Source organism: Rousettus aegyptiacus, unplaced genomic scaffold (genome assembly GCF_014176215.1).
Source record: "Rousettus aegyptiacus isolate mRouAeg1 unplaced genomic scaffold, mRouAeg1.p scaffold_m13_p_1, whole genome shotgun sequence".
NCBI classification, from domain to species: domain Eukaryota; kingdom Metazoa; phylum Chordata; class Mammalia; order Chiroptera; family Pteropodidae; genus Rousettus; species Rousettus aegyptiacus.
This window is the reverse complement of record NW_023416284.1, coordinates 100565226-100592363: the sequence shown is the minus strand read 5'-3', so window position 1 is coordinate 100592363 and position 27138 is coordinate 100565226. Positions and strand designations below refer to the sequence as shown.

The following is a 27138-nucleotide window of genomic DNA, read 5'->3' as shown; positions in this document are numbered from 1 at the left end:
GTGTGAGCCACATGGTTATCTGAGGGAAGAGCTGTCCAGGCTAAAGGAAGAGTCAGTATAGAAGCCCTGAGGGGGAGGAGCGCAGGCACAGTGAACTGGGAGAGTGGCAGGTAATGGGGTCAGAGAGCAGGAAGCAGAGCGACCCTACTCTTTAAAACAGGTTGCACAACACCTGGCCCACACCTGAGCTGAAACTGGCAGCTCAGAGCAGGAGGAAGTCTAGGGGTAGAGGGCAGCCCTCCTTTTTTACCAGAATGAATCTATCCAGGACCAAGTCAGATGCCGGACCTCCATCTCGTTCCCAATCCCTGTTGCTAGATGAAGGAAAGGACCTCAGGGGACTCATCTTTAAGTCACAACCTCCCTAGCTACCAAGTTCTGGGGCTGGTTAAAATTATTAGAGCAGAGCAGGTCTTCCTGGCATTGTTTTCTGTACAATTTCTCATTCTAATTGAGGCACCCGTGATTCGCTGGTAGGTCACTGATGAAGGCTTGAAAGGGACCCAGATCCCTTGTGCCTGGTCCCTCGACTGCTTGTCAGCTCTGTGGAGTTGCAAAGCTTTACCTCAAGATCTTGGCAACAGCAGTAGTGGTGCTCACCAAAGGCGCAAGTCTTTACTTTACACTTGGATGCTGTGGTGAGCAGTTGTGGTACCACCATTGTATTGATGAGTTAACCAAGCTTCTGAGATGGCAACTTATCCAGGGTAATCAGCTAGTAGAGTTGACCCTTAACAATGTGGGTGGGGAAAGGGAAGTTAGGGCTGCCAACCACACAGACAGTTGAAATCCATGCAGAACTTAAATCAGCCCTCTCTGTATTCAGATTCCCAGCCACGGAGCAAAACTACATAATCATCATCATAAGAGCTGAAATTAAAGCTAAGCTCTGCCTCTCAGTGAAACTTCTCACCACCTTGGTTTCCTCCACCTACCCTCCTGAAAGACAATTTTTTTCTTCCCAACCAACCCCCTGAAGTTGGTCATACCCCTGTAGGGCACCAACCACATCTTGTCATCCAGGTCTCTGGGCATGGGGGTAGGGCAACACATCCTGTCACTCAAGGCTGGGGAAGGGGGTGGCTTCAGGCTTAGGGCTGTGTGAAGGAGTGCTATGGAGGCCGGAACCTACCTGCCCAGTGCCAGACATCAGCCTTGTTTACGTCTTAGAGAAAGGCAGAAGATGCCACTTTGCCAGGATGCTACAGCCCACAGCTCTCCTGCAGCACCTGGAGTCAAAAGGAGGCCTCAAGGGAGTTCCAGTAACTCCTGCAGATGCCCTTCCATCCTCCTTATCTTCCAGAAGAGACTGACTGCTGATGCTTTTCCTGGACTGTCCTAACACTCACCATCACCCCACCCCCATTTCCATACACAAAATACCAAGAAGGAACAGTACTGCAGTCCAAGAGCCCTGCCCAGGTCCCCAACTCCTCACTTTCCCTCACAAAAGCCTATTCCTAAACATGTCTCCCAGAAAAGAGGTCCCCAAACCCTGGGTGGTGGACTGGTATGGTGGGTGGCCTGTTGAGCAGCGAACAGGCTAGCCAGCGAAGCTTCATCTGTATTTGCAGCTGCTCCCCAGAGTTCGCATCACCACTTCAGCTCCACCTCAGACGATCAGGAATCATTCTCACAGAAGCACCTGTACCGTTGCCAAAAAGGTTGGGGACCGCTGTCACAGAAAAACACATCATGCCACATGGCCACAGTCTTCCCAATGCCAGCACAACGGCCCCACACAGCGGCCCCAGGCAACGCATTAGACAGAAACTTCCTTGCTTCAATCCCCTGCCCAGACGCTTAGTGACAAACATCAGAAGGGCAGCTCTGCACGCTTGCATCCCGCAGAGATTTGGCGCACAGGCGGGAGGGCACGCGCATGTGCACACTGGCCCTCGGACCCGCCCCCTAGAGACGCGGGGCGTCCCTAACGACCGGCACCCGCAGCGAGCAGGCCTTGCGGGAAAGCCAGCACCAGGGTACCTGGAGAAGGTGAGGTGACCAACGGGAAAGAGAACACTGAAACCCAGGGCTCCCCTATCGGGGTTAACTCTCCCTGCCCCCACTCCCTCCCGTGGGGCACCTTTAGCCCATCCCCATCCGGGCCCGCAGTCCGCAGGTGGCCCTAGCCCTGGCTCCCACATTTCGTTTGTCCAGGTGTGGCTGGTCTGTATTAACCTAACCCCAACCTCCACTCGTTTGAGGGAGGACCCAGGCCTCTTCCTTCTCCATAGTCACTGTCTGTAAACTGGCCCAGAGGCTTGAGGTTTTTGAGTAAGAGTTAGGAGCGGGGGAGGGGGAATGAGAAGGAAGGGGAAGTCGTGGAGGAGAGCAGTCCTACGCCCTGGGCCCCAGTCTTCTCAGGAAGGTTGACTCCCCCACCCCTTCACCCTCCTATCGCTGCCCCCATCCCAGCTCCTCCAGGCTGCAATCCCTCCTGCAGGTCCAGAAGCTTCCACACCTCCCTCCCTCTCACAGCAGGGTTGGTTTCCTTTGGTTACCAAGGAAAAGCATGGGCCTCTTCACCCTAGGGGGGTTATGGGAGGGACTCACTGGCCTTTGCAGCTGAGTTTCCCTGCTGGGGTGTCTGAGCCTATGGTAGGGATAAAGGATGAGGAGTGAAGCCGCTGGAGTCCTTTTTAAGACTGCAGACCTATGTGAGCAATAGGAGGGGAAGGGCTAAGGGCGTGACAAGTGTGGTGTTCCACTCCCCAGAGACCAAGCAGGCTGGGCCTGGGCTTTGTCAGAGAAACTACCCCCCCCCACCTCCCTTTTTTGTGATTCCACAAATTTGTAATTCCCAAATGGGAATTTTGGAGTCAACTAGCCTGAGGTAGGGTCTGACATAATGGACATGAAAGATCGGAAACCCCAGGGCCCTGAGGACGGATGCCTGAGGTGAAGGAGAGGCTGGGCGAGAAGACACAGGAATAACCAGAGAAGTGGGTGGAGAGCTGGATGCTCAGTGGAGGACTGTATCAGGTAACTCGTTGGAGTGTCCAGAAGCACAGAGTTCAGGGCCACAGAGATGCTCCTGGGCCTAAAGAGGGCCAGAGGCTTTGGCTTCTCAGTTCAGAGGAAAGGAGCTGAGGTCAGCTGAGGACCAGGGGTGAGATGAGCAGGAAGGGAAAAGGGCTTCCTCCAGCATCTTCAACTTTCCCATTTGGGCAGGTTGGAGGAGCCTCTCACCAAAGTGGTTAGATTTAAGTGGGCATTTGAGAAGGATGCAGAAGGTCTGAGGCCTCCTCTGAGAGGAAGGAATGTGCTAGAGATTCAAGCATTGACTCCTAGGTCTGTGAAGAATGTCAAGGGTGGTGTGAGCTGTGGGGCGGGAGAGTACAGCTCTGCAGAATTCTCATGGATCCCCATGGGACCTCAAGTCGAAGGATACAGGCCACGATCCAGTTCTGTGGAAGGGCTCTGTGCCTGGCAGTGATTTGGGGGTGAGGGCACCTGGGCTGTTCAGATCAGCACCAAAAGGGGACTCCTAGGCTCCACACTGGTGATGAAACGAGAGAACTCATGAACTGGAGGAAATGGAAGGCCCACTGGAAAAGTGCTGTGAACAACCAGTCTGGGACATTTAGGAAGCAACTCCAACATTCCGTTATTTCTTATGCTTTTGTGCATGGAAGTAAGACAGACGGACATCAGTTCAAACCTCAGCTTCTCCACTTACTAGCTGTGTGATGCTTAGCAAGTTACTTAAGTTTTCTAAGCCTCTGTTTCAGTTGTATAAACTGGGGATAATAGTGTTATAACAACAATAATAATCCTCAATAATAAATTTGAACATTTGAAAATTTAATAAACTTAGGTAAATAAGGCATTTAACATCTTCGTAATATCCAACACATATCTTGAGTGCCGGCTGTGAGCCCAGCACTATATGAAATGTCTCACACACATTACCTCCTTAATACTCTAGATAATTCTGTGATAGTTACCATTAATTATGATCTCCATTTATAAGGAAATGGAGGCCTAATGGGGTTCAATGACTTGCCCAAGGGCTCTCAGATGCTAGAGAGCAGAGTGGAGATTTGACCTTAGGCAGTATAACTCCAGAGTCTTTGGCCAGTTGCTACACAGCCTCCTGCTGTACACGTGCTAGTAAAGGCCTAGAGGTCAAGTCGTAGCTCTACATAGGCGAGAATATGGTTGCCAAAACACTTGTCCACCATACATAAGCCATCAAAACTAAGGACAACCTTGGACAAATTGGGAATGTCTCATCACTTTACATTACCTGTGTTTGGGCACGCAGAGCGCAGACCTTAACACCTAACCCTTTGAGTTATGGCCTAAATGTGATTTCAGGACCCTGGACCCTGGTCCTGAGAGGGAGGAGAATTGGCTTTTCCCTAGGGATTGTGGTCCTGGGCTAAGGCAGCAACAAGAGAGGAGACTACAGGCTGCTGGAGTGGAAGCCAAAACTGAGAGGCTCCCACAGTAATCAGATGTAGGGGTCCTGGAGGAGAGCTGTGTGTGACTCCCCAGTTTCTGGTTCAGGAGTCTCGATGGGCCCTCATGCCCCTAGCCAAGGTAGGGAGCCAGGAGGAGGAGCAGCTTGGGGGAGGCACTGAGTTCTCTTGGGTGGCAGTTGAGTTTGATGGTGCTGGGAGGCAGGCCAGTAGACCTGAGTCTGGAGATCAGAGGAGAGGTAAGAGCTGCAACCCATCAACAGGGGTGAGGCAGGGTGACTACAGCACGTGAGGGGTGGGCAGGGTGAGAGGAGCTTGTGCTGGAGACTTTGAGAGAGAATGATCAGAGATGGAAGAGTGGGGTAGTCTTGCGGTGGTTGAGAGGGCAGGGGTCAGGCACACTACCTGCCAGGGAGTGGCCACACCTTATGTCATCTTTATAATGTTAATGATAGGGAGGTGAGGAGTTTGTCTTGCTCATATCCTTTTAAATGTACTTTGTTTTATATTTTATTAGTTTTTAATAATAGATTAAATAAAACATTTAGAACTAAAATTCTCCTTAGAAGAATCCTCAGTGTCGGGTAATAATTTACTTGCCAAAAATATTTTTGTAGTACCTCTTTGAAAAACCAAGAAGTTATTAAGTGAAAACTATCAACTCTGACCTTATTATGTGGTTAATGGTTTCAAAATTTGCCTTGCAAATGACATCAGACCTGGTGCTATGGAGGTTTCTATAAATATCACAGGATGGTAGGGGATCTTTTTTATACCAGCCAAGCACATAGGGCCCATGGAGGGAAGCTCTGTCCCTTCTTTCAATGAGATGGCTCTGGGCTCTGGGACCCATCCCAGGATAGTGTCCTTCCCAGAGGCGGGCTGCAGGTTCCCATCAGAAGCAAGAGCAATTAGGACCAGACCTAAGGGGAGGGGGGTGGAAATGCCAGGTCCTAAGACAGTGAGGCATTAGGCAGTGAGGCTGGGCTAACCCCGTTCCAGAGGGTGCCTGCCTGGCCCTAGCTGGGGTTGTCCAACACATGGCCTCCCAGGAAGAATGAAAGGCACCACCACCTACCAGGATGGTGAGGGCTGATGCTATTGTGAGTAATGTCTGGAGAGCCAACTCTAGAGCAACACCCACCAGCCACCTGGGGCTCCCTGTGCCAAGCTGGGTCCTGCTCCCTTGGGTGTGGTCCGCAGGGTGTCTTGGGAAGCCCCTGGGCCTGAGGGGAGTACAGGAATGTTTCAGGCCAGGACTTTGGACGGAGCTCAAATGTGGAGCTAGCAGGAACAGGGCTGACCCGCTGCCTCTATCCTCTTCTCTTGCCCAGAAGGAGGGCCCGCTGTCCTTCTATCCAGCCCTGAACACCAGCACTGCCACTTTGCCCTTCATCTCTCCCATGGAGGTAGGAAAGGGCCTCTCACGAAGATATCATCTCAGGTTAGCACTCAAGAAACAGGTGTCCAGGGTATCCTCTCCCCAGCCTAGGACCCCTGTCCTTCATAGTGCCTTCATCCTCCACATACCCCCTCTAGTACTCTATTCAAATATTATTATTCAAATATTATTTCAGAGCAATCTCCACAACAGTCTGCATAGGAAGATACTATTATCTTGTTTTACAGATAAGGAAACTGAAACTCAGATAGGTTAAGTAACTTGGCCAAAAAGTCATACAGCAGCTAGTCACTAAGCAAAGTCAGAAATGCAAAGTAATCTGAGACCGCTAAGGGACACCCATTTCCAGCCACACCCTCTGAGGGGCCATTAGTCAGAAAGCACCAGCTGGTTATTCCACAATTCTGGACACGATCTGTTAATTTGCATTTGTTTTGCATAAGGGTGTCACAAATACATAGATATCTTCCCTACACTGCCCCTATCTCTCTCTCTCTCCCTCCCTCCCTCCCTCCCTTCCCGCCCCCCCCCCCATTCTCTGTCTCTCTCATCTCACTCACATCACACACACAAACACAGAACCAGGCTCTTCTTCCTTGAGATGCCTGGAGGGCTGGGGAGCACCATCTGGTCCTTTCCATCTGCCAAGGACACCTTTGCTGGTTCAGACTGTTCCTTCCCATTGGTCACTACACAGTGCCACAAGTCAGGGAACAAATCTGAGGGTAAACTGCCTGGAGGAGGGCTTCATGCCACTGGGCAGCCCCATGTCTGCCTGCAGTCTCAGGGAGCAGAATAAATGGGGCAGGGGGTGTCCCTAGCCCCGGATATACCTTCTGTTTCAGCCTCAGATTTAGCTGCCTTTTTGCCTCCCACGACTTCCCTTCCCGCTGCCACCCTGCCACCGTCTGGAATGCAAGGAGGCTGGGAGAACTAGAAGGAAGGCTGGGATGGGGAGACTGAAGGGAGGGGGCCTGGAGGTTGAGCCCTCAGAAGGGAGGGAGAGAAGGTGCTGGCGCACTGGACAGGGTGTGGGTCCGGTTCCTCATATCCCTACTCTCTCAGTCTGCACTGTCTAAAAGAGTAGCCACCAGCTACTTCAGATTTTGAAGGGTTAGTATGAAAATATATATATAAAATATCTCGATAATTTTTATATTGATGACGTATGTAAATAATAATCTTTGGAACATATTGGGTTAAATGTAAAATTAATTTCATCTATTTCGCTTTACTTTTTAAATATGGCTACTAGAAAATGTAAAATAGTATATGTGGCTTGCATTTTGGCCTGCATTATATTTCTATTGGCCAGTGCTATTCTCAACCCATCTTCTAAGCCAGAAAGTTGCTGTTCTGCAAAATACTTCATGCAGGTTTTGAACTAAAACCTGTTTTGAACTAAATGGTTTTGAACTGTTTTGAACTAAATGGTTCTTCATTATACCTCAGTCTTTTGGCAATAGACACCCCACCCTCACCTTCAGAGGGGCAATACAATGGACAGGTAAGAATACGAACTTGATAGACCGAGTTTAAGTCTATCCTTGTTAATTTTAAGCTGTGTGACATGAGGCAAGTCAGTTAACCTCTCTGTGCTTCAGTCTAACATCAAAAGATGGAAATAATACAAGTGCCTTTCTCAAAAATCCTTTTATGAGGATTAAATGACTTAATATGCATACTAAAAAAAGTGTCTAGCCTACAGCCATTGCTTATCACTGCTATGTAGTTCTCATTATCTAAAATTTGGGGCTGCTCCTTGCTATGGTTTCATGTGTTGAAGTATACTGTGCCTCTTTGGGTGCGGTACATTCACTCCTCCCAATCATCTTGCTGGTAACAGTTATCTTCATTTCACAGAGGAGGCATCTGAAACTCAGAGAGGTTCAGTAACTTTCCCAAGACCACACAACTAGACAGTGGGATTTGCACCTGGATCTCTTCTACTCCAGAGACTGACCATTAAGAACCATCCTGTGCTACCTCTCTTGGTAAAATGCCCACTGAGACTCTCCAAAATAATACTTCTACCCTCTCCTCTGCCTCCAGGTTCCCACAAACCAGTCGCCAGCATGCAGGAAATGTCAACAACACCGATAATTTCGGCTGGCAGCCGGTCCTTAATGACCACCCAGGACAAGTCCTCCACTACAGGCCAACCTTTGAGCTCAGGCCGTCAGCTCTCAAAGCCCTCAGTCATCCCACCTCCTGTGAAGTCCAGGGGTTCAAATCCCAAGAATGATGTATATCTGATGCGCAGGATCATCGCCGAGGATGCTGAGTGGTCACTGGCCATTGTTCCTCTGCTCACAGAGCTCTGTATTCAGCACATTGTCAAGAACTTCCAGAGTGAGTCTGTCCCTGCCTGGAGTGGGAAGGAGACGGCCAGAAATGGGGCAAGGTGGGTGGGCTCTGCCTGGAGGAGAGGCCTCAGAGGCTGGGTTTTGGGGAAGTCCCTACCCTCCCCACACAGCATCCTCATCACCACTCAACACTTCCCTTTGCCCCTGCAGCCAGGGCAGGTTCTGTTGTTATGCCCACTTCCAGGCCCCACCAGACTCTTGCCCACACTGTGCCCTCCATGTCTGTGCCCTCTCCTCACATGTCCCACTCTCTCCAGCAAAACCCAGGCCACACTTTGTTTACCTCTTCCTGCAGAAAGCCCTCCCTGGTTGGCTGACCTCCACTCTCTTGGAGTCTTCCTTGGCATGTATAGGTTTCTGGTTTGTTCTATACTCTGTGCTCTGTAAATGTTCATCCTTTTTAAAGACTAGTTGCCAGCCTCTTCTATTGAGTGGGAGCTCTCTGAGGACAAGCACACCCAGTTTGTCTACAGCACCTATCACTATACAACTATAAAATATTCGTTTGACTTGTTTATTGTCTGCCTCCCTTCATAAGAGAGAGTAACTTCCTCTGTTTCATTCACTCTTGTACCCTCAGCACTTAGAACAGTGTCTGTCACATAGTAGGTTCTCCAAAATTTTTGTTTTGTTTTGAAATGAATGAATCAAATCAAATTGGGAGCCTCTGAGGTCAGGGATTGTCTCCTCTATTAGATTAAGTGCTGATTGAAGGCTGCACCTGAGATTTGTCCTCAGATGGGGAGCTCCCTGAGACCAGAGGCTAAGATGTCAACCTTCAGGCAGGGTACACCCCCAAATCAGGAACTGTGTTTCCACCCTCAGAATGAGCTTCTCTGAGAGTAGAGTCTGTCTCCTCTCTCAGACTGGGCTCCCTGAGGGTAAGAGAGGGTTTTCCCTCCCTCAGTGCCCCCAGGCAGGCAGAGCACAGGATACCATGTTGTGGCGTCCCCAACAACATGACCCTGCTTTCCTTCCGCTGTTCCCAAAGACAACCCTATCCTGAACCAACTGCTTCCAGAGCACCAACAGAAGGTCCTGAACCACCTGTCCCCTGACTTGCCGCTGGCTGTGACTGCCAACCTGATCGAAGATGAGAACTATTGGCGCCGCTGCTGCGTGCAGCGCTGGCCCGTGTGCCACGTGGAGGACTATGGCGGCCGCTGGAAGCGCATGTTCTTCGAGCGGCACCTAGAGAACCTGCTAAAGCACTTCATCCCAGGCACCACGGACCCCGCCGTGATCCTCGACCTACTGTCGCTCTGTAGGAACTATGTCCGCAGGATACGTGTGGATCAGTTCCTTCCTCCCGTGCGGCTACCACCCCCACCGCGCAAAGGGGACCAGTCCGACTCTGGCAGCGAGGGAGAGATGGAGGAGTCTGCCATGGACCACTACCAACTGCGTGACCTGGTGGCCGGCCTAAGCCAGCTGGAGGAGCTGGACCTGGTGTATGGTGTCAAGGACTGTGGCATGAACTTCGAGTGGAACCTATTCCTCTTCACCTACCGTGACTGCCACTCCCTGGCAGCAACTGTCAAGGCATGCCACACCCTCAAGGTACCTACCATCCCCGCCCCAAGCCTTCCCCCATTTCTCATTCTCAGTGTCTCTCAGATTTCCTACCCCCTCCTTTTCCTCCACTGTCGTCATCCTCCTCCTCCCATTTCCTTATTCATTGACCAAATGTCCTTTTATGCGCCCCTGCACCCAGATGGGTTCTGGGGATTGCAGAGAGGAACAAGGCACTGTCCTTCCAGTTCACCAGCCATTTATTCATCCAACAAACATCTGTGTTGCAGTCTCTGTCCTAGGTGCTGAAGATTCAGCACTGAGCAAAATTACACCATTTGTGCCCTGCGGAGCTAGCTGCCTAGTGGGATGAAAGGCGCTAATCAGCAACCATATGAATGTAAAATTGCAACTAGGGTAGGGTTGCCAGATTTAGCAAATAAAAAAAAAAAAACAGGACGTCCAGTTAAATTTGAATTCCAGATACACATTGAATAATTTTTTTGGGTAAGTATGTCCCAAATATTCTGGTTAGAAGAGGGAGAGCCTGTCAGGAAATCAGAAGAGGAAGAAAGGGGGACATAGCATTGTGTCACTGAGCCAAGGCAGGGGTGTGTTCCAAGAAGATGAGGTAAGCAGCAATGGGTTGGAATGGAGCTAAGGACTGGATTTAGCAAACATGGAGGTCACCGAGGGGGCGCTATGTCAGTGAAGTGCCAGGACCAGAGGCCAGATTGGAGTGGTTTATGGAGAGAGTGGGAAGTGAGGAAATGGGATGACTGTGATCAGCTCTATCAAGAACTTGGCTGCAAAGGCAGTGAAAGGTATAATAATAATAGATGAGGGGTTTGGATTTTCTTAAGAAGAAACTTGCATGTGTTTAAAATTGGATGTAAAGTTACATCTAGTTGCAAGAAAGGGGTTGAGTACAGGACAGAGGCACATGTTCATTGACCAAGTAAGTAAGGTTCCTGAGAAGGCAGGAGCGGTGGGGCTCTGGACCGAGGGTGGATGGTTGGCTCAGGGCAGAGGGGAGAATGGATGCAGTGGATAGCAAGGGGTTTGTGTTTGGTATTAGAAAAACAAGGGGTTCTCATTCGATGGCTGGGGAGGCAGAAGGAGATTTCCCTGGTGAAAGGAGGCTGTAGGATGACCTCTGAAAGTTGAGGAGGCTAGAGATGGTTGCAAAAGTTGTTGAAGATTATGAGAAAGTATGTTGTTCAGAGAAACAGAGTTGAATTGGCACACGACATTGAGGGCCTTTTGGTGGTTCCGGTGAAAACAACCATCCTGTCATGTGATTTTTCCATCATGTCAGTTGCTTGGGCATAGATATGCAGAAAATAGAGAGTGGGCAGGATCCAGGGATGAAATTTTTCCAGATGGATACAATGAAAATAAGAGGAGGACAAAAGACTGTAAGCAGTCTCAGAGGGGTATAAAGGAGAGGACCGAAGGATAGTTAGTAGAGAGGCCAGCTGCTCTGAGGTATCAAAGAGGGAGGAGTAGAACACCCTTGTGAGAAGGAAAGAGGGAGGGGCTCCCATCTCCAATATTCACAATGCTAGTCCTACCCCCATTTACTTTTTTTTCATCCCATCCATTTCCTGGTTCTCACCCTTCCCATTTTCTCCCTGGTTCTTACCCTGTCAATCTCCTTCAAAAAATTCCTCTCCTTGAGATGGTGGATCTTAGCCAGCTGAGGAGGGTGCAGTGAGGGGCTACAGATCTGGATTCAAAACTGACCTCCACTGCTTAATCACAGTGTCAATCTGGGTAAATGATGTGTCCACCCTAAGCCTTCATTTTCCATTCATGAAATGGAGAGAAAATCTACCTCACTGGTGTGCTGAGGGTGAGAGATAATGGTTATAAAATATTCTAGCAGCATGCCCAGCACACGGTAATTTCTTGAGAAATGTAGCCTTTTCCCCTACTACCTGCCACCAATTCTGCATCATTCTACCATGCTAGGTTAGCTTGCCCTGCCCAAGAGCCATCCAGGTGGCCAACACAAGGTGAACAGAAGTTCAGGCCTCCCTGTGGTTCCCTTCTCTGCCTGCAGAAGGTAGGTAGGCAGGCAGGTTATCCCTGGTTGCCAGGTACTGTAGACCCTTTACCTGTCCACAGATCTTTAGGCTGACCCGCAGCAAGGTGGATGATGAGAAGGCACGCATCCTAATTCGCAGCCTCCTGGACCACCCAGCACTCGAGGAGCTGGACTTGTCACACAACCTCATTGGGGACCGTGGCGTGCGTGCTGCTGCCAAACTGTTGAGCCACAGCCGCCTGCGTGTGCTCAACCTGGCCAACAACCAGGTGCGTGCACCTGGTGCGCAGTCGCTGGCTCATGCCCTGGCACACAACACCAACCTCCTTTCCCTCAACCTGCGCCTCAACTGCATTGAGGATGAGGGTGGCCAGGCACTTGCCCATGCCTTGCAGACCAACAAGTGCCTCACCACGCTGCACCTTGGTGGCAACGAGTTGTCTGAGCCTACAGCAACACTCCTCTCCCAGGTGCTCTCCATCAACACCACGCTCACCAGCATCAACCTGTCCTGCAACCACATAGGACTGGTGAGCTTCTGGAACAGACGAGGCCAAAAGAGGCCCTGGGGGCTGTGGGGGTGGGGCTGGAATCCAACTGTCATGGGCTACTTACAGGGTGATTGTTCAGATCACAGACTACCTGGTTCAAATCCCAGCTTTGCCATACGGTATTTGGTTAAGTTACTTAACCATTTTGGGCCTCCATTTTCTCATCTGTAAAATGGGATAATAATATATCTACTTCTAAGTGTTGTTATTGGAAGGATTAAATAAGTTATACTTGTAAAACAATTAACCATTGTGAGCACTGGCTAGATTCTCAGTAATTGCTGGTTGTTACTATTACTCAGGGTTATGTGCTATGCTAAGCACCTAATATCCATTAGCTTTCCTTTCATTCTCACAGTTATCTAGTAAAATGTGTATTCTTAACTCCACATTACAGCTGGAAAATTGAGCCTCAGGGAGGTTAGTGAGTTGTCTGAGAGCATTCAGTCAGTAGAAAGTAGCAGAGCTATGATTCAAACCCAGGACTGATCAAAAGGTTGGGTCCTTTCCAACAGATAATGTCTCTCAAATTTTTTTGATCAAGTCTCAGAGTAAGAAATGCACTTTACATGAACACCTAGTGAACGTGTACATTGATATAATTGAAATGTATATTTACTGATTGTCATATATGCTGATGTTTTCCTTTATATTCTACTTTATTTTTTTAAAATTCATTTTCATTACATTGACTTTGCAACCCATTATGGGGTCACAACCATATAATAGCAGCATTCTGCCTCCCGACGTGAAATTCTTCAACATTGGGTCTGGCCCATCTAACCCAAAAGGGGCCGAAGCTATGAAGAACAGTGAGGTGGGCCCTCTGTATACTTCGGTTAGGGCCCTGCACCTTCTACCAAATCTCCCCAGAGAACAGATAATTGTAGGGGGAGTGATCTTGGCTACAAGGAACAGAAAGCTTAGCCAGGAAAAGGCTTGAACAAGAGTAATATTCATTATAACCCATAATCAGAAGCCAAAAGGTAGGAGGTTCTTGGGTTGGAAAATTCCTTGACTCACTGCCAGCCTCTGTGCTGCCCAGCCCAGCCATGCGGCCATGCCCTCTCTAGCACTCCTCTTGTGATCCAAAGATGGCTGCCACAGCTCGCATAGGGCCATGCTCACAGACAGAAAGTTCTTTTCAGAATGAAGAGAACTTTCCCAAAACCCATTTCCTCTAAACTTCTCTTCATATCTTATTAGCCAGGTTTGTCTCACATGCCCATGGCTGAACCAGAGGAATGGAAATACCGGCATTGCCATAGAGCCATGTTTTTTCAAACTATTGTGGTTGAAAATCAATTTAGTGATTCTTGAGCACCATTTTTCTTGTGGAATAGAACAAGATAGGATAGGACAGAATAGAATATAAAATGCCAGTGTACTGCACAAATTAGTTATGTAGTTAGTGATTTGCAAAACTTTTGTTCCAGTCACATCTCTATATAAATGTGTATGTGTGTATACACACGTGTGTGTGTGTGTGTGTGATCCTGGGTAGTGATGTAAAATGACCCCTTCCCTTGTACTCTTCTCGCAGGATGGTGGGAAGCAGCTCCTGGAAGGCATGTCAGACAACAGGACCCTCCTGGAGTTTGACTTGCGCCTGTCTGATGTAGCACAGGAGAGCGAGTACCTCATTGGCCAGGCTCTCTGTGCCAACCGTGAAGCAGCCCGCCAGCGGGCCTTGAATCCCAGCCACTTCATGTCACCACTCACTGCCAAGGGACCTGAGAACCCTGTGGGATAGGATAGGGGACAGGGCTGGAGCAGTGTCTAGATCTGGGTCATTGTACCATCCCCTTATTTCACGCCCCCACCATGCCTGCTGCAGAGTGTCACACAGGTCCAGAGGGAGGGGAAGGGGAAGTCCATGAAGATCCTCGGGGTGTGATCAAGGGTTGCGTTGATAAAGATTTGAAGAGGAGGAGTGGCCTAGCATAGTGGGAGAAGGGTTATGAAGTAGGACCCAGTCCCCTGCCCAGGGAGGGACTCCCTGAAATGACTGACTTCTTCCAGATATAGGGAAAGGCAGAGAAGACTCTGAGGGGGGTGTGCCTCCCCAGACTCTCCCACCACAGAGCCACCCATCTCCCTGGTATCCCTCCCCACCATCTTTCTTTCTACTGAATAGATCCTTGACCTCTTGACCACACACACACACACACACACACACACACACACACACACACCAGCAGAGCTTTGTGTGGCTCTTCTACCCCCATCCCTGCAGATGCCACCTTCATTACTTGACTCTGCTTAAGTGACCCTGTTCTACAGGCCATGCCATCCCCTAATTCTCCCCTTCAACCTGGGAAGAGGGGAACAGAGGTGATAAGAAGGGCTCAGACCCAGTGGCCTCCCCAGAGAGCTGCTCATGGGAGGAGTAGATGGCGAGGGAAATGCCACACTGAAAAGGGAAGTCAGTGAGTCATCCACAACTTTATTATCCACCGGTTTGATTTGTACAATCTTTGCGCTTGGAAATCCACGACAGAAAGGCCACAGTGTGATGCACCCAATTGACAGAGACCTGTCTTCTCCCCAGCCAGGCCCAGCCCACCCCACAAGCCCTTGTCCCCAGGACACATGGAGCCTTCCAAGTACTCTCCATGAATCCCTGTCACTCTGTGGCTGCCCACCCTGGAGTCACATCCGCAGGAATCATGTCGACCCATGGGGCCACGAGAGCGCCTGACTGATAGATTCAGGAAGAGCCCCATCTCCTATCCTCCTCAGGCTCAGGGGCCCGGAACATCCAGATCTGTACTTCCAAATGGTTGGTCATGGGCTGCAATCACAGCCTAGGGGTGCCTGCTCCCTGGGGACTCCTTCCAACAAACGAGTGCTGAGCAGAGCACCAAAAGGGTACTTGGGAGTGACTGCACATGTGTGCCTGTCTGGGCAACCTAGAGTCTGTCTGTGCCTGATCCCCTTTGACAGTTCCAGTGTGCAATGTGTAGGTGAGAGGGTGAATGTGTGTGTGTGCGCACATAGCCACAGCTGCTAGCAGAGGTTCTAATTAGAGAAACAAGAACATTCAGTGTAAAGTTTAATTTTAGAGATTAATTTTCTGTTTTTCCTTTCCCTGGCAATCAATAAAGCTACCAAGGAAATGACCAAAGAATTGGTTTCTAAGTCTGTGCATGTGTGGGGTGGGAGGGGAGGCTGGCTGTGTGAGAAGGCCTAGGTAGAAATGGTCAATACAGGCAAAAATAATAATAGATCCTCCCTTCCCCTCCTCCAAGCTCAGGATCTGTCTCACAAACAGCCTTGGTGGAGGAGGAGCTGAGTTTCTCCTTTCATGGAGCCAGGAGATGGCCAGGCTGCCCACACACAAGGGCAAGATATCCAGGTGCCAGCTGGCCAAGAACCGTGGCCTGAGGCCACAGCTCACCATCTGTAGCTCATAGATGTCCATCCAGAGGAACAGGGGTGCTCCAACCACTAGGTACCCAAAGAGTACAGACTCAAGGCCTAGTGGGTTTACTGTTGCCAGGTGGGTGGGCACTGCTACCCAGGGAATCCTAAAGGGCAGCTGTTCCCACCTGCCTAAGCCTCCTCTTCTCTGGCCTCTTCTCCCTTCCCACTCAGCCTTCTCCAAAGGAAAATAAAGCTCATCCCAAATGGGTTGCGGTGTCCCCACGATCAGTGCCTCCCAAGCCCCCCCCCCCCGGGGGGAGGGAGGGCAGGGGAGCCAGAGGAGATGTTGCATAGGTAGAGGCCATGCCCTTGCCAGGTACAGACCTGGCTAGACTGGAGGAAAGAAAATGGGAGAGGCTGCAGGAGGGGAAGGAGGAGCTCTGATGGCTCAGGGGAAAAGAGAAGCATCAAGGGTGTGCAATGTTGGAGGGCCCCAGGGTTACCCTCTCCCACCCCTGGGCACTAAGCCTGCTAGGAAAACTTTAACTGGGGGAGTTGGAAGGGCAGGGGGGTTGTACACAGACATGCACACGGAAGCACATCAGGGTGGGTATGGTGGGGAGAGAAGGCAGCATTGGAACTTTGGGGGAACAGGATGTAGAGCCAGGGCCCCGGGGAGGCGGCAGGATGCCCCTTTGAAGACCTTGGGACACACAGCAGGGCTCCTTAAGCTCATGGGATAGAAGACAGAGGTTGGGCAAGGTTTAGAGAATTCCTGCCTCTGACCCTGCCACTGGAATTGAGTATTTCTCCAGCTGGGGCTTGTGACAATGTTCTTAGCCCTGCAGAGGCAATGTATGGAGACAACCACTCTCCACTCCCACCCCTCACCCTGCCCCCCCCCCCAGAAGTCTGAGTGAGGCAAGGGCCACCCGCCACAGGCAGGCCCTCCTTCGGAGGTCCTTTCACTCTACCCTCCACCACTCTATCCTCTGACTCCCATCTGCTTCCAGAGTTCCCCATTGCCACACAGGTCTGTCTCCCACTCTCCTCACTCATTCACCTTGGCCAGAAATGCCACCTAGGTGGGATCTCACCCTCTCTACAGGGAGTGCCCTCCCATAACCCAGGCTAGGAGACTGCTGTCTGGAGGACTGAGAAAGAGCTGAGGTACATTGCTCCACCCCCTCCACCCTGGCAACAGCTCTTCAGAACCACAGGGAGCAGGAAGGGAGGAAGGGGAGTGACTCTGTATGTGAGTACAGTCCCTCCAGGACCCAGACTCCAGGGGCTGGGTGAAATAAACAACAGTGGAGGGAGTGGCAAAAAGGAAACCCAGATATTTTGGGCCCACACCAAGATGATAACAACATTTCCTAGGTTTTGAGATGGAGTATTTGGACTGACACCTGGCCCCGGCCTCAGACCCATTGAATCCATTAGCTGGCTGGAAGCCAGCCCTGCAGTTCACCATGCCACTGCCTCCCCAGCAGAGAGGCCCCAGGAGGGACAGGCAGAAAAGGAAGAAAGGCCCCAATTTCCCTTACCCACAGCCTCTAAACCTCCCCAGCTGACAGCAAGGGCCTCTCACTTGAGACAAGACCTAACGCGGGTCCCACAGCACAGTCACCACATAACAGTCAGAAGATCTGTTGAAAGGCTGGACAGGAAATCTCAAGTGTGCAGTGTTGGAAGGGAAGGTGTCCCCTTAGGAACTCATGGACGGGGCTGGAGGAGACGACTGCCCCAGTGGGCTTCTCCAGGAACTGCTGACCTTCTCCCACCCATCTGTCTCTTTATATACAGGGAAGGCAGGGGTCTCGGCCCCATTGGGGCCTGTCCCCTGCACCCTCGCCTCCCCTCCAGCCCCCGCCATGCCCGGCACAGCCTCGGTCACCATCATGACTCCCCCTGCTACACGCAGGGAGCACAGTCCTGCAAGGGTCAGGAGGGAGGATAGCGGGCCTGTCGAGGGCCATTGGTCACAGTGAGGTCTCCACACAGGAGCCGTGGCGGTGCAGCGGCCGGTGGCTGTGGCCCAGACACCCCTCCTGCCGGTGCACGATGAGGACCGGGAAGTAGAGGGCGTCATGGTAGGGCGGCGGCGGCCCGGCTTCCTCTTCATCGTCGTCCTCGTCGTCCCCCATGCTAGCCTGGCTCGAGAGCCGCGTCTGCTCCGTGGGACAGCTCGCCTCGTTGACGCTCCCGCTCCGGCTGCGCCACAGGCAGCTGCGCCGCGAGCCATAGAGGCGGCCGAGCGAGAAGCGGCTGCCCCCGCAGCCCGGCCCTCCGCCAGGCCCTGGGCCGGCCCGCGGGCTGGCGCAGATGCTTAGGGCGCTGCGCGAGAAGATGGACGAGCTGCTGACAGCGCGCTGGCAGTGCTCGCAGCTGCGCCGGTACGGGGCCACACCCGCCGCGCCCGGGCCGCCCACCCCGCCGTAGCGGCACGTGGGCGCGTAGCCGCCCGCCGCGCCCCCTGCGCCGCGCGACCCTAGCCCGGCCAAGTCCATGAGCACCGCCTCGGAGTAGCTGGGCACCAGCTGCTGGTTGGAGCGGATGTGCCACTCAAGCTCTGTGCTGTCCACCGTGTTGACCCGCGGCAGGCGGTGGGTGAGTGGGGGTAGCAGCTCGTCGCTGGGGCTCAGGCTGCCGCCCGCACTGCTGGCAGAGCCCGGTCCCTCCAGGCCGAAGAGCTTCTCCACGTGGTAGTGCGCATAAGCCGTGCGATATTCGGCCAGCACGCGCAGCGGCCACGACAGCGTCAGCAGCGCCGCGGCCCAGAAGGCCGACGAGCACGCGTACCACGGAGGCCTGGCCGGGTCGGGGAAGGCCACCATGAACTCACGGAAGTCCACGTTCTTGAGGTGCATGCCCTCGCGCGCCTCCATGTAGTCGTCCAGGCCCTCGTTCTCGGCGAAGAAGCGCGCGCGCTGGCACAGGTACGCGTTCTCGGCCTCCACGCTGGCAAAACTGAAGCACTTGGTGAAGCGCAGCCGCGTGGCCGGCGCGCCCTCCAGTCCCACCAGCGCCTTGGACACGTCGCGGACGCCGCAGCGCGCGTAGTCGAATTCAGCCTCCGCAACATGCGTATTGACGCGTTCGTGGTAGACCTGTGGCGCCGGGAAGGCGATGGGAGTCGCGACTATCTATTCACCCTCCTCCGTCCGCCCCATTGCTGCTCTTTTTGCCTGGTCAGACCCTAAGCTTACCCTGGTTTTGATCCCAGTTGGAGCGGATAGTCTTCTCTGGTTTATAGAGAAACTGAGGCCCTCTACTTAGTGAGTTAGAGATGAGAGCAGGACTCGACTTCATCTCCATCTTTATGCGTTCTAATTTTAATTAAACTCTGCTTACTCTGGGGGTTAGGCCCTCCCTATGAACTGCTCATTCAAGCCCTCACCCTTTTGCCACTGTTTCCGTTGCCCCACACTGCCCACTTATCACCACAAACAGCCTCCGCTTCTTCCCTTTCATAAGTGTGTTTCCAAATGCGCCCTTCAGAGGAGCTCCCAGTCTCAGGCCTTTCTTTCTGGTCTCCCTGTTCCCACCTTAGTTATCATCCAGCCTCCCTCCTGATCTCATAGGCCCCAGGCTTCTGTTTACCCATCCCAGAACTGAGATGATTGTCAACCTCATCTTGGAAAGTCTCCTTCTCCTCCAGGGCTCTAATATATCTAATCCTGGAGGGTCCAGGCAGTGCTGATTGCCCATCCACACTACCAGCACTCTCCATGGGGCCTCCCATGCCTACCTCCACCTTTTTGCCAGCTGACTCCCACCTCTGGGAGCCTTGGACTTGGGATCCAAGGCCCTGGGTTTGAGTCCAGCACTATAACTCAGAAGCTGAGACCTTGGACAAGTTCCTAAGCTTAGGTCTCATTACCTGTGAAAAAGGCCTTGGTAGCAGCCATCTCACTTAACAGGTGAGAGTACGCTGTGAGACAATGCATATGAAGCTGTCTCCAATCATTAAGCACTAACCAGTACAGACCCTGGAGCCAGACTGCATGGGCTCAAATCCCAGCTCCCCCACATCCTAGCTGTTTGACTTTGGGCAAGTTACCTAACCTCCCAACCCTCAGTGTCCTCATCTGTAAAATGAGGATAATAGTTACATATCTCATCACATTGTTAAGAGGGTTAAATAAATGATTTGACATGTGTAAAGTATTTAGAGCCAAGCCTGGTTGCTGGTAAGTCGTTTACTCTTATTGTTATTTTCACTAACCTCCTGTTGCAGTACCCATAAGAGCTCACTGGTACCTCTTCTCCTCCCCGTCCCCTCCCCCCACCCCCAGGACAGTCAGGTAGGGTCTCAGCACACCCTTGCCATCTGGACTGGCCTGCACTCCTCTCCAGCCCCTCACCTGTGTGGTGGTGTAGGCATCTCCGTTGCGGTACCGGGTGACCTGGCGGGTGCGGCGGACATAGTGGTAGCTGATGGCCTTCCACCAGATGCAGGGTGTGGCCTGCTGCATTCGACCCACACGCTCCCGAACGCTGCTCACATCAACACGGTGCTGCAGCTCATGGCGGGCTTGGCAGTGCCAGCACTCCACCAGGTAGACAGCATATAGCATGAGCAGGAAGGCCAGGGGGATGTAGACATAGCCGTTGGAACAAGGGCTGTCATGATACATGAGGCTATTGCCCTGGTAGGCGCTGCTGAAGGTGAGGCGGGTCACTGTGGTGACATGGCACCAGGCCACGGCCCCCAGGCAGCCGTACATGAGCAGGGAGAGCAGCAGGCACTTCCAGTGGGACTCACGACAGAGAGACTTGGTGAAAGAGGGCTGGATGGGACGCTGCTGCTCAGAGGGGCAGGGCGAGGGGAAGATGAGAGGAAGGTAAGACAGAGTGGCAGGATCCAGCACAGAGATGGATGCAGGGATGGAGGGGCAGAGGCCAACACCAGAGATGACAGAGACAGACAGGGGTGTGGAGAAAGGGGAGCCAAAGACCAGATATAAACACAGAAGTGATCCAGAGTGAGCCATGGGGAAAGGAAAAGGGAACAGAATGCCAATACAAGGAAGTGCAAAGAGAGAGACAGCCCAAGAAGCAGAAGCAGATCAGAGCCAGAGACGGAGGGAGGAGGCCCAGGTGGCAGAGAAGACACAGATGTGTAGGATGGCACCCAGAGAAAGAGTCCAAAGACACACAAAGATGGCAGTGAAATAGGAGGAGGTGTGGATGGGGAAGACAGGGGAGGACAGACAGGCATTAGCGAAGGCAGGTCCCCAGCCCCAACCCCTTCCAAGTATTCCACTGACATCACCTTCCCACTTAACATGTGGGCCCCTCACTTATTCTAGATTCTTTCAGGCCTGTGTTCTGGAGAAACCACTCTTCTTTAACCCATCCACCTCCATGTCCATCACAGACAATTAGCCTCATACCTCCTGTGGAGGGAGGCCCCAGGAAACCCCAGGCCCTGTTTCCTTCCCCAAATTCTAGACCCCAGGCCCCTGATGAGTCTCCCCTCCTGCACCCTAACATCCCCTGTTCTAAGATGGGAGGGAGGGGGCTGGTGTCCCTGAGCAGAAGGCAGTCCCAGAGGAGATATCTAGGAGGGCAGAGGCATGTGGCTGGGGACAGGGGATGTGGGACGGGGGTTGGGGTAGAAAGGAAGAGGTTTGCAGCCCAGCCATCTGTCAAGAGAAAACGATTTTTGGTACTCTCCCAGGGCCCGTTAGCCTGTTAAAGCATCTGGTGCCTTCTGTCCCACAGTCACCCCAGTGATTTGTTTACATGTCTGGTTCTGCTACTAGACTGGGTGCTCCTGAAGGCAGGGCCCTGTCTTCTTTGCACCCTGACTGCCTACCATGGTGCTGGCACGAGGCAGCCACTTTTTAGTTGGGTACTGAGTTGGATTTCTGATGGTGCCTTGGCTTTCCCACTTCTACCTACTGCTTAGCTTTAGGAATCCCAAACACACCCTCCTGCTGAGATCTTCACTTATTCCTTCAATTCGCAGGACTTGACCTAGAGGCTAGCCAGGGGAAGGTAGAAAAGGGTGGAAAGGAAGGGTACAGTAATAGTCAATGGGCCCTCAACTTGGTATGAAATCAAAGGAAAGATCCGGAAGTGCAGAGAAATAGCACACACCATAAACAAACCAGATTAGGGCACATGAGCCTTTCAGGGAGCCTTGTCCTTGGGAGGTATGTATATGTGCACCTACCTGGATGTGCACTTGTCCCAGTGAGAGCACATCTGACAGGGGCCCAACCTGCAGACCTGTCTGCCTGTGTGCTTCTGCCCTAGTGCAGTGCGCGTGTGTGTGCACGAGTGGCATGGGAGATGTGGGTGCTCCTGGTACTTTCCACAATCTCTTTGTCTCAAGGTTCAGAGGACTGAAATGTAAGCCCCGCCCCGCCCCAACTAGGGATATGTATAGTACCAACACTCTGAAGGATTCCTGGGCTCAGGGGCTCCCGCAGGGTGGTGGAGTCGGGGGAAGCAGCTGCGTGGACTTTGGGAGAGAGAGGTGCACCCCCCCACACACACACTTCTAGTGAGGGGGAGGTGTCTCACTTCTGTACACATTTGACCTTCTTAGGACCCAAGCTCAGGTAACACCATTTTCCTCTGATACTGTCTTGCCTCTGTAGCCCCTACAAGTTGCCTTTCCTGGCCTTCAGGATAGCATCCCCTACGTGAGATGCGATCCCGGCCACCGGCCCCAACCTCATCCGCCCCAGGGTCCGCGAGGCTCCGCCCCTATGCCCCTCCCTCTGTCAGGGACCCCCCCTCAGCCCCGCCTTCGGCGCAGCCCCTTCCCCGCCACCGCGGACAGCTTTTGCTGCCGGGTTGGGGCAGCGGTGCGGGACTGCGGCTGCGGCGGCCGGCTCGGGGTGCGGGGCGCTGGCCGCGTTGCGGCGGAACCGGCGGGGACCGCGCGTGGCGGGGGATGGGGGTCTAGGCTGCGGCCGCGCCCGGGAAAGGGGCGCCTCTGGCTCTCACCTCCTCTCGGGCGGGGCCCTCGTCCGCTGCCGCCGTGGGCTCCTCCGGGACCCCGGGGCCGCCACCACCGCCGCCGCCGCCGCCGCCGGCGCTCTCTCCCGCGGCCGAGCCAGGGGGGGACATGGCGTAGAGGGGGCGCGTCGAGCTCAAGGCCTCCCGGGGGGCTGCCGGGGGCCGGGGGCATCCTGCGCGGGCCCTGGGAAGGGGACGGGAGGGGGCGGGGCCCTCGCTGCTCCCCACCCCCCGCTGGGGGGAGGGGACCTGGAAAGGGCACCGGGTATAAGGGTCTAGGGATGGGGAGGCAGGCTGGGGGGCCGGGCTGGGGGGGCCAGGGCCGGGGGCGGGTGTCACCTTGAGGCCCTCGCGGCGCCGCTCCGCCTCCCGCCCGCTCCCTCCGCCGCCTTTTGTCTGAGCGAAGCTGAAGCCAGCGCGCCCCCCCCTTCCTCCCAGAGCAGGAGCCCCGCCCCCAGCCCCCCAAACTCCGCCTTCAAGCCTACCTAATAACCACCCCCCAAAGAAGAGAAGCAACAGGGGCTCCCCGCACCCCTTCCCCACTCCCAGCCTGGAAACTGCACGCGCGCGCGCGAGCGCGCGTACACACACCCCACCACCATCCCAGGAAGATAAATACCGCAATTCTTCTCCTATTCTCCGTAGAGGAGGCGCCGGCTGTTCAGGCTACATCCTTCCCCATCCTTGGTTCCCACAAGTTCATAGGGCTGAGGGTGAGAAGAGGAAATTGAGTCTTGAAACCCCAGAAAGATTCTTACTCTCAGCCGGGTGGTAAAGGGTTAAGGCAGGAATCAGACTTCAGAGGCCAGACCCAACTGAACCGGGGTGGAATATGGTGAAAGGGAAAGCATTGGAGCTATGTGAGAAAGGACTGACAGAGGGCAGACGGGAGGACATTGGAACCAGGCTTCATGGAACCATCATCCTTCTCTAGAAAAACAGCCCCAGAGAAGCAGTGTGCATTGCCCTAGGCTGGACGTTAGGAAACCTGAGTTCTAATTCTTAATCCTGACTCTTCCATTAACAACTTGTGTGACCTTGGGCAAGTGCCTTACCCTCTATGAACCTTAGTTTCCTCATTTGTGCAGTGAGGAAGTTGACAACTTAAGGTTCTGGCTTATGTGGGTGTAGGAGGCAAAGTCACAGACGGGCCAGGCCGAGTGGCTGCAGGTAGCCTACACTTTAATGTCATCCACCCACACTACTTTTCCCTGCCACCCCTATGACAGGCAGAAAGGAAACTGACATTCATTCATTCCTGGATGCATCCATTCAATAAACAGGAATTGGGTACTTACTCTGCGTGCCCCAGTCAAAAATGAAACACATAATATCCTACTCTCAAGGAGCATGGTCTAATGGGGTGTGGAGACATGGAAACCAAAAGGCTATGCAAGATCAATCTGTGTGTGCACAGTCACTGTGGAATCTTGTGTGTCCTGTGCTACATTGAAGTTTTTTTTTGGCATATAATAACTGTTTCCCCATTTACCCCTAAGGAACGGAGGCACAGGGAGGGTAGGTGGCTTACTCAAGGTCACCTACTAGTACAGAGCTAGTCCTAAAATCCAAATCTTTATTTAGGGATAGGAAGTTAGCTTGAGGCAAAGCCTGGATATCTGATCTTTGGGGATAGGATCAAGCACACTGATCTGCTGGGATGGTCCTGCCCCTCATCTGAAGGGCCACTACCTCCATGCCCTGCTCCTGGTCCTGCCTCAGTTTTTTTACTGTCCCCTTACCCATCGAGGTGAAGGTGACTCTGTCCACCTATCACTTCAGAACTATCCAGCCTGCATGATCCTCCCCAGGTCAGTGAGTCCATCCTCTCTGCCCAAATAGAGGAAAGGTATACTCCTAAAGAGACAGAGTTCTCTTTTACTTCCATGGCAGAGGAGGACTCTCACTTGGTAGCTCATTTCAATATCTCCCACCCATGCTTTTTGGGAAGTCCTACCTCACAGCTAATTCCAACCCCTCTACTTTTAGTTTTACCCCCTTCTACCTAGTTTAAGTCTTCACTGCAGACAGAGAGCAGAGTTCCTAACCCTGCCCTTTCCTAACCCAGACAGGATCCTCACACTCCCCATTTAGTTGTTATAATGGTCCCCCTGTCCCCTCCCCCAAATGTCTTCCCTTCCTCACTTCAAGAGCTCTGGAAAAGAGATAGCCCAAGTCTTTTTGGCCAACCCTTGAGCTCTCAAGAGGTAAAAAACTACCCTCTCCCTTCCATTCATATATAATACCCTTCTTTGGAAGCCCAGGAAAAAGAGAGATGAAGGGAGGGGTCTTGGAAGGAGCCAGCTGACCAGCTAGTTACCATGGCAACCAGGGCCCATTTCCAGGCCATGAGCCTGGCTAGGACTGGGGTACAACTAAGGAAATGAAAAATCACCAGCAGAGACAGAAGAGTACCAAAGGAGCTCGGCCTTGGAGAAGACCGGGGCTGAAGAAGTGAAGTCAGGCCCTGATCGTGCTGTGGCCTGAGTTGTAGTCCCCAGGCCGTCTTTCCAGAGGACACAGCATGGTCCTTCTTCCCATTCCTGAAGTTTCCCCAGAAGGGCTTCCTGTCAAAGTGTAGGCTAGGTACTGGAAGCAGCGGGCTACTCAATGCTGACCTCATGTGGCCAGAAAAGGGGCTGCCACATTCTCATGGTTCAGAGCCAGACACAGGGGCTGGATGAGGCTAGGTCACTGCACACTCCTGAGTTCTTGTGTTCTTGCAGAGGGCTCAGGTACAACAAGCCCTTAGGCCTTTATAAGGAAAGAAAGTTTCACTGAAAAAAATGTTAAGTTTTGGATTAGGGACAGGAAAACCTAGTTCTGTACTTTCTGACTGTTGACCTTAGGCAAGTCAACTCACCTCTCTAGGGCTCAGCTTCTCAACTTTAAAATGATGATAGTGCCAGATTTTGAACCCAAGTAGTCTGGATCTGGAGTTTATTACTGTACTTTTCCTCCAGCCTTTGAGGATGGGAGAGAAACATGTCAGGGGAGAAAGTTGAGAACATCTGAAATCACATTGACTCCAAGGGAAGGAGATGCCTCACTTTCCTTGGGATTTCCCTTCATGGCTTCTCACAGCCTCATGCTCAACACAACCTTCCCACTCTGGTCCTCCATGAGGATGGAATGCAGTAGGTTGTCTCCTCCTGTCTGTGCTACCCCGTCTCTTCTCTCTTTATTTGTCCCCTCCTCCCAGAGACTAGGTACTCCTTCCCAGCCCTCTTCCCTTCCCATTTCCAGTTCACATGAAAACTTCCCTGCCCCACTCACCCCACTGGATAGTTAGCCCCACCATATGCCTCCACAGAACCCTGTTTTTATTCTCACTCCTGTCTTAGCACAATCACTCTGTGTTGTAATTGTCAGGGAGCTTTTTGAAGGCTGGGACCATGAGACATTTTCTGGTGGTGGGATGGATGGTGGCTGGTAGATATTACTGTTACTGTGATACTTGGCTTTGCTTCCAGCAGAGAGAACAATGTCAGACATGTAGGAGAAGCTCCATACATTCTTGTCAAATGGACGAATAGATGAATAAAATGAGGTTGCATAGGGGAAGGCTGTAGGAAAGCTGGTTAGTAGCTGTCTATACTCACCCAAGCATTCTCCCCCAATGCCAGAAATGGAAAAGGATGATCCCTTGAGGATTGATCTTCTAAACCATTGCTGGCCCATGGTAGATAGCACTTTAGGTAGGGGTTAAATCATGGGGCACTGGTTGGAGGCTTATCATGTGAGGGTGGGGAGATGGCCTATAGCCTCACTGGGCCCAGAGAAAGCAGGGACAGGGAAGGAGGAAAGATGAAAGACGTGTTGGCACTGGGGTTGGGGCGGCCGTGGGCACCTCAGCAGAGAGTGGTTCATCATGTCTGCCCGCCCCCCAATCCTGGCCCCGCCATGAGGAACTAAACTTCCCTGACTTCTGGAGGTAACCAGATGCTGTAACCATTGAAGCTAGTGTTTCACCCCTGTGAGGAATGACCACTCTGCTTTTCTAGACAACAAAAAACATGACCCGCCTGCTGGTTTTAGACAACAGTCTGCCTGAGAAAACCTACTTTTGAAAAGCAGTTAGTCATGCTCAATTCTATGTGATCTGGGAAGTTGATACAGGAGATCCTCTATCCAAGACCCAAAGGGAGAACCACTTCTTTAAAGACAATGGATATCCCATTTCCCTACCCAAACTTTTGGGCACTGGTAGATGAGAGAGCAAGAGAAATTGAGGGAAATGGGTAGAAAATAGGAAGCAATCTTCCCCATCCCACCATCCAAGTGTTCTCCCTTCAAGACGCCTAGTTTGTACAATTAATACAAAACAAATGAATGAATGAATGAATGAATGAATGGAAACAATGAAGAAATGGAGAGGAAAAAAAGAAATGGAGGAAGTGCAGGAAGGAAAGCAAGAATACATGGAATTAATGAATAGAATGAAGGAAAAATGAATGAATTAGTGGATAGATAGATGGATGGATGA

The 27138-nt window shown here is 52.3% G+C and overlaps 2 protein-coding genes across 5 annotated transcripts; one reads left to right on the top strand and one right to left on the bottom strand.

The window, feature by feature from the left end:
* The first annotated feature begins 17 nt into the window (after positions 1 to 17).
* On the top strand, positions 18 to 14742 carry TCTE1 (t-complex-associated-testis-expressed 1). Of its 2 annotated transcripts, XM_016128682.2 has the most exons (5): positions 18 to 1995; positions 7882 to 8181; positions 9187 to 9755; positions 11838 to 12287; positions 13852 to 14742. In XM_016128682.2, the coding sequence occupies exons 2-5, from the start codon at positions 7905 to 7907 to the stop codon at positions 14059 to 14061; spliced, it is 1506 nt and encodes a 501-aa protein (XP_015984168.1). In that variant the 5' UTR covers positions 18 to 1995; positions 7882 to 7904; the 3' UTR covers positions 14062 to 14742. The 2 variants fall into 2 exon arrangements, with proteins under 2 accessions (XP_015984168.1, XP_015984169.1); XM_016128683.2 differs by lacking the exons at positions 18 to 1995; positions 7882 to 8181 and adding an exon at positions 8187 to 8233.
* Positions 14735 to 27106, bottom strand: TMEM151B (transmembrane protein 151B). 3 transcript variants are annotated; one of them, XM_036218446.1, is made up of 3 exons: positions 23272 to 27106; positions 20042 to 20482; positions 14735 to 18784 (listed from the first exon to the last, which is right to left on the bottom strand). In XM_036218446.1, exons 2-3 carry the CDS (start codon positions 20402 to 20404, stop codon positions 17657 to 17659), a joined length of 1491 nt encoding a protein of 496 aa, XP_036074339.1. In that variant the 5' UTR covers positions 20405 to 20482; positions 23272 to 27106; the 3' UTR covers positions 14735 to 17656. The 3 variants fall into 3 exon arrangements, with proteins under 3 accessions (XP_036074339.1, XP_015984170.1, XP_036074338.1); XM_016128684.2 differs by lacking the exon at positions 23272 to 27106 and adding an exon at positions 22641 to 22944; XM_036218445.1 differs by lacking the exon at positions 23272 to 27106 and having other exon boundaries at positions 20042 to 22500.
* Positions 27107 to 27138: the final 32 nt, after the last annotated feature.